The 18538-nt window shown below is 38.1% G+C and overlaps 1 protein-coding gene and 1 pseudogene across 1 annotated transcript in view; one reads left to right on the plus strand and one right to left on the minus strand.

Annotated features, from left to right (window-relative positions):
• Positions 1–481: 481 nt before the first annotated feature.
• LOC121755632 lies at positions 482–7506 on the plus strand (annotated as a pseudogene).
• Positions 7504–18538, minus strand: part of LOC121755631 (alcohol dehydrogenase-like 3) — a 32062-nt gene continuing 21027 nt past the window's right edge. Inside the window, exons 5-7 of the mRNA XM_042150952.1 lie at positions 10275–10412; positions 7900–8061; positions 7504–7802 (exon numbers count right to left, since the gene is read on the minus strand). Of these exons, the coding sequence (XP_042006886.1) occupies positions 7692–7802; positions 7900–8061; positions 10275–10412 (411 nt within the window). The 3' untranslated portion in view covers positions 7504–7691. The remainder of the gene's footprint in view (positions 7803–7899; positions 8062–10274; positions 10413–18538) is intronic.

An 18538-nucleotide genomic window follows, 5' to 3' on the forward strand; every position in this document is an offset into this window, starting at 1 on the left:
AAGAGAGAAGGAAAATGTAATAGAAGTAGTATTATTGAATTGTAGAGCCATATTATTAGTGATATATAATTGGTTAAAAAAAATTATATTTAGACTTGGCCAAATTTTAGAGAATGGACTAAAATGATAAAAGTAATATATATTTCTTTAAGGACTGAGGGAGTATATTATTAATGCCAAAATCAAAATGTAACCTTATTATTGTTTGAGTCTAGCTTTATTATTCCGAATAATATTGTGTATTCCTAAATATTTAAATCTGGAACGAACAAAAATATCCCCACGATATAATATTATATCATATACACAATAAATCGGAGTATGAAATCTATATTAAATCTCTTAAATCAAAATGTTTTAAGTCACGGAACAAATATTTAAATCTGAAACACATGCACTTATTGCCTATAAATATACTGTATAAAAGTAGTACGAATATAGATGCAACATCGAAGTCCAAACATCACACTTAGACAAAAAAATGGGTAGTAATGGCAACAAGGATTCAATTTCAAATGATACCATCGGAAAAGTTATTACATGCAAAGGTATATTAATATCATCATAGATCATGTTTCTTACTGCATAATTCATATAGGTTGTAATTAGTCAGAAAATGTTACAGCTGCGGTGGCGTATGGTCCGGGGCAGCCGTTGATGGTGGAGGACATTCGGGTCGATCCTCCTCATAAAATGGAGCTCCGGATTCGGGTACTCTTCACTTCAATCTGCCAAACCGATCTCACATATTGGCGCAGCCAGGTATCATTGGAGTTGATTAAGATAAAAACATCTTTTTATAGTAATAAAAATTATGTACTACCATTTTCAGTCTTAGACCATAGAGATCTTGTGCTGAGCTTCGTCCTCGTCTTAATTTGTTGTGGTTCATGCCTTGAAGGATGAAGCTCATCGGATTTTCCCTCGGATTTTTGGTCATGAAGCTTCTGGGTAAGAAATAAAGCGATGCATACATACATTGGGGTGCGTTATAATGATAACTATTAGTATTAAATTGCTAAATTTGTTAACCCATCAACACAATGTATTTATTTACAACTTACAAGTAGTAATATAAGTTATGTGAGATGATTAATGTTGTTGAAAGTGGATTAGCATTCAGCTTGAAGAGATGAAAGGAAACAAGCTCGGTGCATCCGAGAGTTTGTTAGAAAGTGACCGTTAGGATCTATCCGTTGGAACAACTCGCTCCAACCGTTTTACTTTCTGTTTTAGTTTAGCTCTTTTGTTAGCTGCAATTTGTGCATAGATATAAGGCATGAGGTTTTTGTTGAGAAAACCGGGTAATTTTCTCTCAAATAGTGAAATGAACCGATTCAGTAATTTCAGAGTTAACCCAATGGGGTCTACTCTGAAATTACTGAATCGGTTCATTTCACTATTTGAGAGAAAATTACCCGGTTTTTCAACAAGTGGTATCAGAGCCAAGGTTCGTCCTTGGTTCTATTTGTTTGTAATATTGAATACTTTATTTTGAGTCTGTAATGGCGGGTAATGATCAAGAAAACAAGGCTAGTTCTTCGTCATCGTGGTCGAGGCTTCCACTGTCAAATATGAAATTGACGGTGGAGATATTTGACGGTACTGGCCATTTTGGTATGTGGCAGGGGGAGGTTCTAGACTCTCTTTTCCAGCAAGGTCTTGACATTGCCATTGAAGAAAAGAAACCAGAAGATATAGATGATAAAGATTGGAGTACCATAAATCGGTTAGCTTGTGGAACAATTCGGTCGTGTCTATCCAGGGAGCAGAAGTATGCTGTCAAGAATGAGACTTCTGCACATAGATTGTGGAAGACACTGGAGGACAAATTTCTGAAGAAGAGTGGTCAGAATAAGCTCCTTATGAAGAAAAGGTTGTTCCGATTTGAATACCGACCAGGTACCACTATGAATGAACACATTACTTTGTTTAACCAATTAGTAGCAGACCTGCTAAATTTAGATGTGAATTTGAGGATGAGGATCTGGCATTGATGTTGTTGTCGTCTCTACCTGATGAATTTGAACATCTGGAGACCACATTACTCCACGGTAAAGAGAATGTGTCTTTAGATACTGTATGTTCTGCTTTGTATAGTCATGAATTGCGAAAGACAGATAAAATGAAAGGCAAAGCAGTTACAGATGAAGCATTAGTGGCAAGAGGTCGTCAACAAGGCCGATCAAAGGAGAGAAGAGGAAGGTCCAAATTGAAAAAGCGAGCTGCCAAAGATGAGTGTGCTTTCTGTTATGAGAAAGGACATTGGAAGAAAGACTGCCCAAAGTTGAAGAAGAAAGAAAAGGCTTCGCAAGATGCAAATGTTGCTGAATGCAAAAATGATGCGGAGTCAGATTGTTCTTTGACGGTTTCACCTTCAACATCGCATCCAGACGAGTGGATATTGGATTCAGGTTGCACCTATCATATGTGTCCCATCAGGGAGTGGTTCTTTGATTTCGAAGAACTCAATGGCGGACTTGTTTACATGGGGAATGACAGTCCATGTAAGACAACCGGGATAGGCTCAATCAAGCTACGGAATCAGGATGGATCCACTAGAATTTTAAAGGATGTGCGGTACGTGCCCCAGTTGAAGAAGAATCTCATCTCATTGGGGGCCTTAGAATCTAAAGGCCTAGTTGTGATAATGCGAGATGGAATTCTTAAAGCAACTTCAGGAGCATTGGTGATGCTGAAAGGTGTGAGGAAGAACAATTTGTATTACTACCAAGGTAGTACAGTTGTTGGGACAGTAGCAACTACAACTTCGAGTAATAAGAAGGATGCAGAGGCGACGAAGCTTTGGCATTTGCGATTGGGACATGCTGGTGAGAGATCATTGCAAATTCTCGCCAAGCAAGAATTATTGAAAGATACGAAGTCTTGCAAATTAGAGTTTTGCGAGCATTGTGTTCTGGGAAAACAACGAAGAGTGAAATTTGGCACTACAATCCATAATACGAAGGGAATTCTGGATTACGTGCACTCAGATGTGTGGGGACCTGCCAAGACTCCGTCACTTGGAGGTAGACACTATTTTGTCACTTTTGTTGATGATTTTTCCAGGAGAGTTTGGGTGTACACTATGAAGGGCAAAAATGAAGTCCTTGGGATTTTTCTGAAATGGAAAGCTCAAGTTGAAAATCAGATGGGGAGGAAGATCAAGGTTCTCCGATCTGACAACGGTGGAGAATACAAGAGTGATCCTTTCCAAGATGTATGCCAAGAGTGTGGCATAGTTTGGCACTTCACAGTGAGAAATACACCACAGGAGAATGGAGTGTCAGAGCGTATGAATCGAACACTAGTGGAGAAAGTTCGTTGTATGCTGTCTAATGCTGGGCTAGACAGAAAATTTTGGGCTGAGGCCATCACATACGCTCAACACATTGTCAATCGTTTGCCATGTTCTGCCATTGATGGCAAGACTCCTTTAGAGGTATGGTCCGGTAAACCTGCAACTGATTATGATTCTTTGCATATTTTTGGTTCTATTGCATATTATCATGTGACTGAATCAAAGTTGGATCCACGTGCAAAGAAGGTTTTGTTTATGGGTTTCAGTGCTGGTGTTAAAGGATATCGGTTATGGTGTTTGGATTCTAAGAAGACGATTGTAAGTAGGGATGTTACCTTTGATGAATCTTCCATGTTGAATAAGGTAAATCCAAATAGTAGTGATACTTCGCAGCAGGCGGAGTATACACCGAAGCAGGTGGAGTTCGAAGAAGCAGTTGTGATCCCAACTACGAACACCACAAATGACTCTCCTACGGAAGAAGAAGAGTCAGATGATGAAGAGGTTCCACCCCAAGAACCTTAGCAGCAATCAGAGCCAATTGCAGTTAGGCGAATGAGGCGGAAAAATAAGAAACCTGCTCGATTTGCGGATATGGTAGCATATGCGCTTCCAGTTGTTGATGATGTTCCATGTATCTTTTCGAAAGCTATTGAAAGTTCAGAAAGCGATGGTTGGAAAGGTGCTTTGGAAGAAGAGATGCAATCTCTTCAGAAGAACAAGACGTGGAAGCTGATGCCATTGCCGAAAGGTAAGAAGGCAATTGGATGTAAATGAGTTTTTGCAAAGAAAGAGGGATTTCCTGACAAAGATGATGTTCGCTACAAAGCAAGATTGGTAGCTAAAGGCTACGCTCAGAAGGAGGGAATTGATTACAATGAGGTATTTTCTCCTGTTGTTAAACATTCCTCCATTAGAATTTTGTTGGCTTTGGTAGCGCAGTTGAATTTGGAGCTAGCTCAACTTGATGTGAAGACCACGTTTTTACACGGTGATCTGAAGGAGGAAATCTATATGACCCAACCGGAGGGATTCAAGGTTGCTGGTAAAGAAAATTGGGTTTGCAAGTTGAACAAATCGTGTACGGATTGAAGCAGTATTCAAGACAGTGGTACAAACGGTTTGACAAGTTTATGAAGGATCAGATGTACACAAGAAGCAAATACGACCACTGTGTGTATTTGCGCAGACTTCAAGATGGTTCCTACATCTACCTACTCTTATACGTTGATGATATGCTGATAGCATCAAAGAGCCAAGTTGAAATTGACAGATTGAAGGCTCAGTTGAGTAAAGAGTTCGAGATGAAGGATTTGGGGGAAGCCAAGAAGATTCTCGGCATGGAGATAACAAGAGATAGAGAAGGAGGCAAGCTTTGGCTGACACAGAAGCAGTATTTGACCAAAGTACTACAGCGTTTTGGTATAAATGATGATTCCAAACCTGTAAGTACCCCACTTGCTCCTCATTTGAAACTTAGTTCTCAGTTATCTCCAAATACGGAAGATGGGCGAGAATATATAGCCAAGGTTCCTTATGCTAACGCAGTTGGAAGCTTGATGTATGCAATGGTGTGTACAAGACCAGACATTTCACAGGCCATTGGTACTGTGAGCAGATACATGCATGATCCAGGAAAGGGTCATTGGCAAGCTGTGAAATGGATTCTGCGGTATATCAAAGATACTGTAGATATTGGTCTGTTGTTTGAGCAGGATAAATCACTTGGTCATTTTGCAGTTGGATATTGTGATTCCGACTATGCTGGTGATTTGGATAAGCGAAGATCTACTACGGGCTATTTGTTCACTTTAGCGAGTGCGCCAGTTAGTTGGAAGTCTACCTTGCAGTCAACGGTAGCTTTGTCTACGACAGAGGCAGAGTACATGGCCATTACTGAAGCTGTGAAGGAGGCGATTTGGCTTCATGGGTTGCTGGAAGAATTAGATGTTGGTCAGAAACAACTTGAAGTATATTCTGACAGCCAGAGTGCTATTCATTTAGCAAAGAATCAGGTCTTTCATGCAAGGACGAAGCACATTGATGTTCGCTATCATTTTGTGCGGGAAATTCTCGAAGAAGAGGAAATTGTCATCAGAAAGGTTCCAACTTTAGAGAATCCTGCAGATATGTTGACTAAGGTGGTGACGAGAGCAAAGTTTGAACATTGTTTGAACTTGGTTAATATTCTGCGATTTGGAGCTGGCGCTTGACTGCGCCAATATGAAAGCACCGCGAGTCGTCTGTTTGGGTGGAGAAGATTTGTGTTCGGTGGGATTTGAAATTTTGCCAAGGTGGAGATTTGTTGAAGTTTGTTAAAAATTTTCATCCCACATCGGTGGGGATAGGATAGTTTGGGGGAGAGTTGCCTATAAAAGGAACTCTCCTGCCCCATTTGTAAACATCCTCAAATATTGTATTCTCTTCTCCGTCTATATATAAGCGGGCTCTGCAGAGGGTGCTCGGAGACGTAGGCAATTTGGCCGAACTCCGTTATCAAAGTTTCGGGTGTGTTCTTTCTTTATTATTTATTTTGTTCCGCATTTATTTCTGGGTTTATTTTCTGTTGGGATATTGTATTCAATATTATTTGCGGGTTTGGTAGTAGTGTTTTGTACGGTTCTTTTGGGTGTTTTTATATTGTGATAAATACATCGACTGATAAATTCTGTTAGGAATCTGGTATTTAAGAGGGACAGTGTCCCCGCCAGTCTTTCCAAAGAATTTATTTGGAGAAGTAATTTTATCGAGTAGACCCCATTGGGTTAACTCTGAAATTACTGAATCGGTTCATTTCACTATTTGAGAGAAAATTACCAGTTTTCTCAACAGTTTTGTATGTTGAGTAAGTTCTTCATCACTTCAATAAAGATTCCACATTCCAAAAAATTGAGCTCTCGTTCTCTCCCCTCAAACAAAGTTCTTTCTTGTTCTTCAATTAAGATAGGATTTACAACAAATGTAGTGTGGTGGAAAGCGTGGGAGAAGGTGTGAGCGATCTGGAAATAGGAGACCATGTTGTCCCCATTTTCAACGACGAATGTGGCAAATGTGTCTACTGCAATTCAAGCATGACCAATCTATGCGAGAAATTCAGAGTGGACACAACGAAAAGCACGATGGCGAGCGACGGCAAGTGCCGGTTTTCAACGGAAGAGGGGAAGCCCATCTTCCATTTCCTCAACACTTCCACCTTCAGCGAATATACGGTGGTTGATTCGGCTTGTGTGGTTAAGATTGATCACGAAGCCTCCTTGAAGAAAATGTCTCTCCTTAGTTGTGGAGTTTATACGGGTGAGCATCATTAGCATCTCAATTCTCTTCATAAATTTAATTAAAATAAATAATTTTAGTAATTATATTGGTGTGTATATAGGTGTGGGAGCTGTTTGGAATACGGCAGACCTGGAGGAGGGGTCTACTGTCGCTGTTTTCGGTCTTGGAGCTGTGGGATTGGCTGTAAATATTGATTGTATATATGAATATAAATATTACATAAAAAATGCATTTGATGTTTGTGATTTGAATGCGAACTGGAAAGGCGAAGTAGAGGAGCTTCAAGAATAATAGGAGTGGATGTCAACCCACACAAATCTTCCAAAGGTAGGAGTAATTAAATTAATTAATATATATAAATTTAATTTCCTATATTACCTCATTTGAACATAACAAAAAAACTGTGTGATTGTTCTTTTATAAACATGAACATGGAGATTTTGACGTAATATTTGACAATTTTGATTGAGCAACGAGCACAAGTTTTTACCAACAAATTAGTAGCAAAGAATAACTGATATCATAGCTTCGCTAAAATTTGTCCGATATTAAACTATATTGTGAAGTAAAACGTCAAGAAATTCGTATACGTACACAATGATGGATCGGATCAGTTGCAATGAGAGGCTAAGGATATGATGCTGGTAATTGTTAATTTTGTACAGCTCAAGCAATTGGAATTACAGACTTCATAAATCCCATGTAACTCGACAAGCCACATTTTTGTATGTGGTTTCAATAATATATTGTTGCAAATGACAGGCGAAGTAAAATGTTTTTCTATGTTTTGATTTTTGGTGTAGGGATGGGGTTTGACAGTAATATTAGGAGTGCATCCTACACCAAGATTGCTGCCTCTCCACCCAATGGAGCTGTTTGAAGGGAGAAGAATAGTGGCTTCGGTTTTTGGTGATTTCAAAGGGAAATGATAAATAAATCATCCGTTAATAAATCATCCGTTAATTACAACTCGATAAAAAGCTCAGTTGATAGAAGCATGCATACGAAGAGCATAGGCTAGACTCACAAGGGATTCACAGACACACCAAACTAGTAAATATAACAGCAACCATGCATATGTATATCCACATTGCTATTATGTAACAACATGCATTCAAAGGTGTAGAACGCATCTCAAGGACTTGCCATCAAGGAGTAATTGCATGGCATCATTGATCTTGGAAAATGGCATTTCATGTGTGATGAATTCTTCCAACTTCACCACCTGAAATATAAGGATATGAGCATTTAGTTAGAAATGAGCTATAAACTAGAAATGTGTTAGTACTATCTATTTGTGAGTGCGTTGCGTATGTACTTACCCCTTTAGTGCAGTGGTAGGCAAATTGAGGCAGTTGAGATTTTCCTTTGAAGTCACCAAACACTGAAGCCACTATCCTTCTCCCATCAAACAACTCCATTGGGTGCAGAGGTAGCAATCTTGGTGATGGATGTACACCTAAAAGTACCGTCAAACCCCACCCCTACACCAAAAATCAAAATATTACAAATTAGATGATATTTTAGTAACAGATCCTGATCTAACTATTTATCGAGTACATTGAAATCACTTGTAAAAGAGAGGGTAAAATGGTCAAATTATTTCATGATAAACTCCATAGAATAGAGAAAAGAAATGAGATTATTACATCATGTGTGGACAAAAAGGCCTCCCGAAGAACATCCAGATTTCCTGCACACTCGAAGCTATAAGGGCACCCGCAACGCTGTGCCGTTGCGGTTCCTATGCCGTTCCGGCGGAACGGTTCCGCGGCGGCACGCGTTGCGGGGTGCGTTCCGTCGCCGTTCCGTGCCGTCGCCGTTCCTATGCCGTGCCGCGTTCCGTTCCGGAGGAACGCGGAACGGAACGTTCCGCCACGCGCCGAGGCGACGTGGCGGCCTCCCATTCGACGCGTGCACCCACTCGCTGCCCGCGAGTGGGCTTCGTCCGGTGACGCAATAATTAATTTTTTAAAAAAAATTCGAATTTAATAAATAAAAAAAAAAAAAATTTGCAACGGTAATGAGACCGTTTTTTTATATCCGTTTTTTATTTTTTTTTTTTTTATTTTATTTATTTACTCTATAAATATTTTATTTTATTTATTTACTCTATAATTTTTTTTTAATTTTTTTTTAATTTTTTTAATTCCGCATGGGGAAACCGTTATTTCTCCACATCGCGAATACTTTGGCAGCCCGGGAAGAGTTCTTCCAGGAAGGGTTCGACGCGGTCGGCCGTCCCAGCCACACGACGCTGCAGAAATGTACTGCAGCAATCGCCAGCTTGCGACTGGACAAACGACCGACATGTTCGACGAATACCTCCACATCGGAGACAGCACTGGGCGAATGTGCTTGCTCAAATTCTGCCAAGGCGTCCGGGCAGCCTTCACCGACGAATTTCTCTGAAGGCCAAGCACGACCGATTGTCAGTTCCTGCTCAACCTTCACGAAACAGTGCACGGATTCCCCGGGATGCTCGGCAGCGTCGATTGCATGCACTGGCAATGGAAGAATTGCCCGGTGGCGTGGAAGGGGTCCTACACGAGCGGCCACAAAGGCACCCACCCAACCGTTATACTTGAGGCCGTTGCCGACTACCGCCTTTGGATCTGGCACGCGTACTTCGGGGTCCCCGGGTCGAACAACGACGTAAACGTGCTCCACCAGTCCGACCTTTTGACCGAAGTTTTGGATGGTAAAGCGCCGGCCATTAACTTCGTCGCCAACAACCGGCTTTATAAAATGGGGTACTATCTCGCCGATGGCATCTACCCGAAGTGGCCTACCTTCGTGAAGACGTGCAGTGGGTCTGCGAACCCAAAGCAGACTCTTTTTGCGCAGAAGCAGGAGGCTGCTCGCAAGGATGTGGAGAGGGCGTTCGGGGTTCTCCAAGCGCGCTTCAACATCATCAAAGCCCCGGCTCATACGTGGTTCATGGAAAACATGGTCGACATCATGTATACGTGCATAATCTTGCACAACATGATTGTCCAAGACGAAGGACCCGAGGAGGGAAATTAGTTCGACGACGAATCCCCCGGAAGCTCAACCGCAAGTAGTCCGCCTCGAAGTGGAGCGCATCCGTCTATACAAGAACGGTTATCTATTCGTGCAAGGACACGCGACTCTAGTGCCCACACCCAACTCCAACATGATCTAATTAGCACATTTGGGCAAATTTTGGCGGATGAAATTATTAAAATTGTGTACTTTTTTTTTTTAGGATTTTAATTGTGTGCTTTTTATTTTTTTACGTTTAAGTTGTAATTTTTTTAATGTTGTGTGTTTTTTTAATAAAGTGTGTGTTTTTTTTTAAAGTGTGTTTATTTAAATTGAATTGGGTTGGAAATAAAAAAAAATGAAATTGAATGAATAGTAATTTAAGGAACGGTTAGGAACGGTTAAGGAACGGAGGGTTGCAGGTTCCGTTCCTTAGTTAATGAATGAAGTAAAAAAGTACAGTGGGGCCCTCAAATAGTGGTTTAAGGAACGGTATAGGAACGGTATATGAACAGCGTTGTGGATGGCCTAATCCACACCACCGTCCGTCATTTCCCTTATTTTCTGCATAAATGTTTATTTTAATATTGGTGATTAAAACATCCTTAATCAAACAAAATACCATGGAGTACAATACATACATCTTTTGTTAGAAAATGAGAATGGCTTTGAATTTATTTAATTCAAGTACCTGGTGAACTGGCATGTCCAAATCCTTGGGATTTATAAAATCTGTGATACCGATTGCTTCGCCTCTGATTTGTTTGTCTGAGTTGATGTCCACTCCAATAATTCTAGATGCCCCACGTACCCTTGCCCCCTCTACCACCTACACATTCAATCAAACCCAGATCTGGATGACTTTAATTCATCTAATCAATATACTATTATTTTTTGTATTACTATATGTTTGTAGTCGATGAAACAATAAACTCTTAGATTAATTTAAAGCAGTGGAAAAAGTTGATTTTGTCTCATCGGTTTATCATAAATGTCATACTATGAAGATAATTAATTTCTCCTTCTCAAGTTAGATGTTACACTTTCATTTTTAGTTTATTTCTCAAAAAATGTCATATTTCATTTTTGAAAAAAATATTCTCTCACATTAATATAAAAACATATTTTCTCTTTTCACTTACACAAAACTTTTAAAATCACGTGAAATCGTGTATCATCTATGTCCGATATCTATGTTGGGGAAGGATCGTTGCTTTTGACTTTTGATCATAATTCATTCAGCATTAATCATGACATTTTATTCTAAAAAATGTTATGGCGATGAGACATTTTCAGATAAATTATCCAAACAGCGAGACAAATCGACCATTTACCTTTAATATATGAGTTTAAGTTGGACCGAATAGTATTCTGGATTGAGCGGGATAGAATAATATACAAGAATAAATTAAGTACAGTATATATACATATTGAAAATTATGAACACATATCTTGTAATAAAACATGAATTCAGTATGTGGCATAAAATGGAAAATGTGATGAGTTGAAAAACTTACCGCCAATCCTACAACTCCAAGTCCAAAGACCACCACAGTTGACCCTTCCTCAAGGTCAGCCGTATTCCCAGACGGCACCAAGACCTGGTTTATAAGTCAATCTCATTAATATTTAATTCATATATTTATGAATTAAATAAATTATCAATTCTGATTAAGATGGTTACCAGTAGAAACTCCGCAACTAAGGAGAGTCATATTCTTCAAGGAGGCTTCCCGATCAATCTTAACCACACAAGCTGAATCAACACTGTATATTGGGTGAAGGTAGAAGTGTTGAGGAAATGAAAGATGGGCTTCCCCTCTTTTGTCGAAAATCGGCACTTGCCATCGTTGGCCATCGTGCTTTTCATCGGATTCACTCTGAATTTCTCGCATAAATTGGTAGTCTTCTTTGATTTGCAGTAGACACATTTTCACATTCGCCGTTGAAAATGGGGACAACATGGTCTCACACCTTTCGTGGAGATGGGTGGGCTTGGCGTCATGCCTTCAATCAAGCGACGAAGAAATCATATCACAACTTACTCTCCACATCACCGTCACGTGACCACTGGCAAGCAGCGAGCAACCGCAACCGCAACAACGACTTGTTTTTCTTGTTTTTTCCTTTTTTTTTCCGTTCTCACTCACTCTCTATGCCAATCCCCGCCCCTCCGTCTCTTGTGTATGTACTTTTTGTTGTGGATATTGGACAAATAAGCTATGGAATTAACATGAAAGTTAGATAATATTCTTTAAATAAAATTGAAATGGCATTAATTGATCTATATTAAGTCAATTAAATTAATTACCACCCCCCCCTCTCTTTCCAAGGATGATGACCCCTTCCTTAGGCGGCACGGGATTTTATGTAACTTTATTTTGTGTGTTAAGTGGAAAGATTAAATAAAGAGAGAGATAATAAAGTAGAGATAAAAGGTGTTTTTATTTTTAGTAATGAGTCATCTTCGGTGGGACGGAGGGAGTATATAATAGCGTACAGTTATACCCCTTGATATTACATAGATATGTATGTGTGGCGCTATAATTTTTTTTTAAACGTTGTGGTTTGCATGAGAAGCAAGCTCACAAATTCAAGGTTGCTGTCACTGTTACATCATTCATTTTTCTACCTCTTAGTTATTATGGACACATCATGTCTCATAGTAGTATATTGTAGTGATGAAGCATAATTTACTAGTTTAGCCTTCGACATGATTTGAACAAACTTACTATTTATATAACTAGTATTAACACCCGTGCTATACACGGGACATATGAGTTTCAAATAATGAATACAAAATATAATAAACATATAGTAGAAAATAAGAATTCAAAGCAACGTGAAGATTTAAAAAAACAGAAATGAACTTATCTTGTCTCACTCTAAATGAAAAATTTATTACTCCCTAATGAATGAAATATTTATGCAATTTTGATTTATAATCTATGTGGAGTAAAAACAATAAAATTAATGACAAAAAGAAGATGTGTGACTAATTATCAAAGAGTATGAGTTAATTATAATAAGATATGCAAGAAAATATGTGTGAATAAAGACATTTATTGACAAGTGTTATGCAAATCATTAATCCAAATAAAAGGTAAATTAATATATAAATTTAATAGCTTAATTTTAAAAAAGATAATTTGAAAAATATATATAGAATATTAAACATATCCACATTAAATATATGAATAATTTAAATCATAAAATTTAAAACTTCTTTGAGAAGTCAAGTTAGAAAATTTGTATAATCCAATAATCACATTTTAGTTGACTATTTATTTCTTCTGTTTAATTTCAGACCATAGCATAACTTGATATACATGGCCAAAGACTAAATGAATTTTTTATATTAGAAAGAATAAATTTCTTACTTCCCGCCACATATACGTAAAAAAAGTAAATTATCACTTAAAATAACGATAATAGTTTATGCATCTTGTTTGTTTTGAATAATGTGACAATTTACACTACTCTTTATATTAAGAAGTTATACAAACTTTATAAGTTAGATTTAATTTTAAATATATAATTTCATCTTATTCCGTAGTTTAATCTATAAACTTAGTAGTATTGTTTAATTAATTAGAGGCGAATTAAAATATACTCGTAAGAATTAAAAACTTTGATTGAGTAAATATAGGATGAAAATTGTAAACAATACATATTTGTGTTGTCGTTTAGCTTGTGAATTAATTCGAAAAAAAAGTATTGCTATTTATGTATTCATCTTTCACGAATTATAGGCGAATTTTAGGGTTTGTTCATGAACACATTTTATAGTTTCAAGGCATTTTATAACACCTTCAATATATGTTAGGCCTAGGCACAAGTTCAATGGTGGTTGAGGCTATATATTTCAAAATTGAAAACGTCAACCCACTCATTTAATTTCATATAAAGCGGATGCTTCCGCCTGACGATTTACAAATATATTGATAATTAACTTTGTGATGTTGTAAGAAAAATTCAAAATAATTTTTTTGTTAGGGGTAACGTATCTCCACTGGTGATTTATATATTCCGTTGAAGATTAATGTATTGTAAAAGGGTTATTTGCCTGTAATACATGAACTTTGATTTTTTTTTTTCTTATTTTCCTACTAAACTTTAAAATTTGAATACAAATACATGAACTTTAGACTTTTTTCCCGTAAATCCAAAATCAAAACATAGGTGGCATAATAAAGCTTATGTGGCAATTAATAAATAATGAATTTGAAATTCCACATCCGCTACTCTTTCTTCGTTGTCCTCATGGATCTTTGTAGTTATATCCAATAAAATTTTCAATCTTTAGTAGTGAAACATGAAACTGATAGGAGTATATAAAATAAAATATCATGCCTTATAATAGTCATCAATATAACGTCGTCAACGTGTTATAATTATATTGATGTATATTTGAAAGATAGTGAGAGAAGAGGTGGCTGCCGTAGACATTAAGAGCATACGCAGCTGTGGCGTCAGTCGCCACCGCCGTTCGCGCCGCTGGCACGGACGCCATCCGCCGCCGCTGCGCTCGCGCCGCTGGCACGGCGCTGCTCGATGTATCGAGCACATCCGTGCCAGCGGACGCACACGTGGCGCGCTCCCATTCGTCAACGGCATAGCCGTTGTGTTTAAACATTTTTTATTTTTTTTAAAAAAATCGGTATTTAATTATAAATAATGCTAAAAAATAAAAAAAATATTTTCCAAATCCCAAAAATATGACCGTTTTTTTCCCGTTTTTTCTGAATTTTTTTATTTATTTTTTTTTCCCAAAATCATCTATAAATACACACATTCATCACTCATTTATCACATCAATTCATCTCTCATTCATCTCTCATTCATAATTCTTATACAAACTATCAACACATTCAACCTTCACTCAAAACATCAAATGGATTTCACTCATCTCATGGCGGAAGCGGAGCGCGAAGAACAAGAATACTACGAACAACATCGTGCCGCTTACGAAGCATATGTCGCGGCGAATACCTCCTCCTCAACGAACTAGATCAAATCGCCGCTACATCCATCGTGACCGGGAGGGAGCCCACGAAAGGCTCATTGCCGACCATCCGCGGTTTCCGGCAGATTACTTCAGGCGCCGTTTTCGCATGTCAAAGCGCTTGTTCATGCGAATTGTCAACACATTGTCCGCACGTGTTGAATACTTTCAAACATGTGTAGATGCAGCCGGCCGTCAAAGTATCACGGCGTTGCAGAAGTGTACGTGTGCCATCCGACAACTCGCTACTGGGCAAACGGCCGACATCTTCGACGAGTATTTGCATATCAGTGAGTCCACTGGAATCCTTTGTTTAAAGAATTTTTGCGAGGGCGTTCGTTCTGCTTTTGGGGATGAATTCCTTCGGGCACCCACCACCGATGATTGCCAACGGTTGCTTCGTCTTCACGAATCAGTCCATGGCTTTCCCGGAATGCTTGGTAGCATTGACTGCATGCATTGGAGGTGGAAGAATTGCCCGACTGCTTGAGGGGGCAACACTTAAGCGAACACAAAGGCGGCGGCCCAACACTTATCCTTGAGGCGGTCGCCGACTATCGCCTATGGATTTGGCATGCATATTTCGGCGTTGCCGGATCCAACAACGACTTGAACGTGCTCTATTCTTCACCACTCTTCAATGATGTGATGAATGGTGTAGCACCGACGATCGACTTCACCATCAACGGAAATACATACCGCATGGGTTACTATCTCGCCGATGGTATCTACCCAAGGTGGTCGACGTTCGTGAAGACGCTCCACAACCCGCACGACCCGAGACGGGTTCTTTTTGCGCAGCGTCAAGAGTCAGCGCGGAAGGACGTCGAAAGAGCCTTCGGGGTCCTTCAAGCTCGATTCAACATTGTGAAGGCCCCGGCTCGGCTGTGGTATGTGAATAATATCACCGACATCATGTTCACGTGTATTATATTACACAACATGATTATAGCCGACGAAGGGCTGAGGGCGGCTAGCTTCTACGACGAGGACGAAGCCGGAAGCTCAACAGCGAGGTCTCCCCCACGCCGAGGCGAGCTTACGACGGTTGGCCAGAGGATCGAGACAAGACACACAATGCGCGATACTCGAATCCACAATCAACTACAAGAAGGCCTAATCAACCACATGTGGGCGAAATTCGGCAACGAGTAGTGGTTTTTTTAATTTTTAGAATTTTAATTATGTAATTTTTAATTTTTAGGATTTTAATTATGTAATTTTTCATTTTTAGGATTTTAATTATGTAATGTTTAATTTTATTTGTCATTTGTAATATTTATTGTGGTTTTTAAATGAATTTTAATATTATGGAAATGTTATTGTTTAATTGAATTTTAAATTAATTGTGCTCGTCCTTGCGGAAGAGCACAGTTGTGGGTGTTGTGCTCTTGCCAGAGAGCAGACATGAATAGTACCTCCCGGGCCCACAACCGTGCCGCTGGCAAGAGCACGGTTGTGGATGCTCTAATGTAGAGTCGAGGGTATGAGAGTGAAGATTTTTGGATTAATTAAATTTGTAATTAAACGAAATTAAATATATTCCGCTTAAATTAACTGATGTTAACTGCGAGAATCTGTTTAAAGCAGCTTTAACAAAAAGGGTGAACGCAGTTAACAATTATTAGTGAATGATTTGTCAAAGTTGTTAACACTCTAACAAACATTTGGGGCCTAATTTAAAGTAATAAGAATAATAAACAAAATTCGATTGTCCAAACACATCTACCTAGCTAGCGCTTTTTGTACTCTACGTATCCCTAGAATGGGAACTAAATTATTTTCAGATTATAATAGTATGCCTTTTATATCACGTTTTCAACTATATTAATTACAGTGTCCTGCCAAAGAATCTCCACTTCTTTCTATTGTCAGTGTTAATGGACAATTGATACTTCTTTTTTTTGTAATGAAAGCGGACAACGCCCGAACCAAACTATATACTACCAATCATAAGAAATTCCTAACCTATCATGTAATAACCAAATAGTAAGACCTGTAGGCGGCTGTTCAAGAACATGCATTCCTCTCTCGAAGTTGTAAGCATGGTCTGACAAGAAATCTGCAGCAAAATTTCCTTCTCGATGCATGTCTCACTGATGCCGAATCAAACTCTAGCAATAAGCTACCAATCCTTCCCACTATCGCATCACAACTGACATTCACCTCAATAAGCTACCAATTGATACTTTTACAGATCAAATATGAGCGAAAAAGAAAAAAAAACACGGTTAAATAGTGTTAGTTAAAAGAAAAATTCATATCATTAGTAGTGTTTAGTTATATTTAGTGATGGATCCTAATGGTAAATGGTTTAAATACGATGATGTATAAATATAATGTGCTGTGAATTTTTAATTAAAGAAGTGGACTAATTTTGTTGAATAGACAAAAATAGAAAAATGTGATTATATTTAAGGGATTGAGAGAAGTTTTGTATTTATCTAAAGTGCTATTACTAAATAATATTGAAATGCGGTCCACGAAAATTAGTCTTGTTTTTTTTCCAGTTTACCAAAATTAGTATTTGTTTTATTATGGTAAGTTTTTCGCTCTAATGAAATGACCGAGGATCGATTAGGGGGGTGAAGACCGAAGACGACGGCGAGAAGGGAGTAATCCACCTTTCCACACTTGTATGAATACACTCTACGATCCCCCCCTCATTTTAGATTGAGACTTTGAAAGTATTTTTTGGAATAGCATCCGAGTGTACTTCTTCTCCTCCTTTCCTGTTTTTCATGATTTTTATGCTTATTTCAACTTTTCGTTGGATTCAAAAGTCTATCATTTATATTGTTTTTGTTATTTCTTACCTGAATAAGATTTGGGCTATTTATGTCGTACATGGATTCGTAACTCTTCACGTTATACGAAGCTCACACTCGAATATTTAGTTTCTTTCACACCCTAATACTATGTGTTTATTTTCAAACTCTTCACAATCAGTAAGCCTAGCTAAATTTCTAAGGTTTTATTATTAATTAATTATAGTAGTTTGCTCTTTCCTCCTTATACCATATTGATTCAGAATTTCAGATGCTCAACTGTTTTCGCACAAAAACAAAACTATTACCGAAACTGGTAATGGAAACGACGTAATTAAAACATCACTAGTTTTTTTTATCTAAAATATATTGGCCCATACTATTTCCTAGCTCTCTTCATCGCAAGCCCAGCCCAATTACATCCCTTGAAAATCAAACCCCCCTTGGCCCTTAATTGCAACAAAATTATTTTTAGGCACTCTCGTATGCATCCATCCTACTTAAAAATTTATTAATTTGAAGAAAATAATAGATTCTAACAGAGATTCTAATAGAGCAATTTGAAGAAAAATGTATTGTTTTGTCATGGTTTAACGGCGACATGCTTTATATTTTTTAGACATCACATATTTGAGTACAAATAATATTTATTTTATTTCTTGAAGGGATGTATTCATTTTCATTTTTATCTTTTGTTCTTTGTTCTTTTTAATCTCAGTCCCACGATTTTGTCATCCGACGGTTAGATTGGTACCACGTGTCATTTAATAATGCAGATTTTCAGTTGAATAATGCACACCGACTAATAATGCACCATTATAGTGTAATAATGCAGATTTTCAGTTGAATAATGCACACCAACTAATAATGCACCATTATAGTGTAATAATACAGATCATCTGTACCGTTGATGAATGAGATCTAACGGCACATATTAAGAAGAATAAAGGATGTAAGGGATGAATAGGAGAATAACGCTCCCCATTTCTTCAATATTTAAATTGAATTAATTAACATGTTGGAATTTGGACCACTAACATTTTTTAATGTAAGAAGCATAGTAGCTCAAGATAGGAATTAGTGAGATTGAAAGTCAGAGGCTACACCAACTCACCAAGCACGAAAAGAAAAGAAGCCTTCAATCAAAACACTAAAAATGAAAAAAAAAAAAATGGCTCTAAT

This window comes from Salvia splendens, chromosome 11 (assembly GCF_004379255.2).
Source record: "Salvia splendens isolate huo1 chromosome 11, SspV2, whole genome shotgun sequence".
Taxonomy (NCBI): Eukaryota; Viridiplantae; Streptophyta; class Magnoliopsida; order Lamiales; family Lamiaceae; genus Salvia; species Salvia splendens.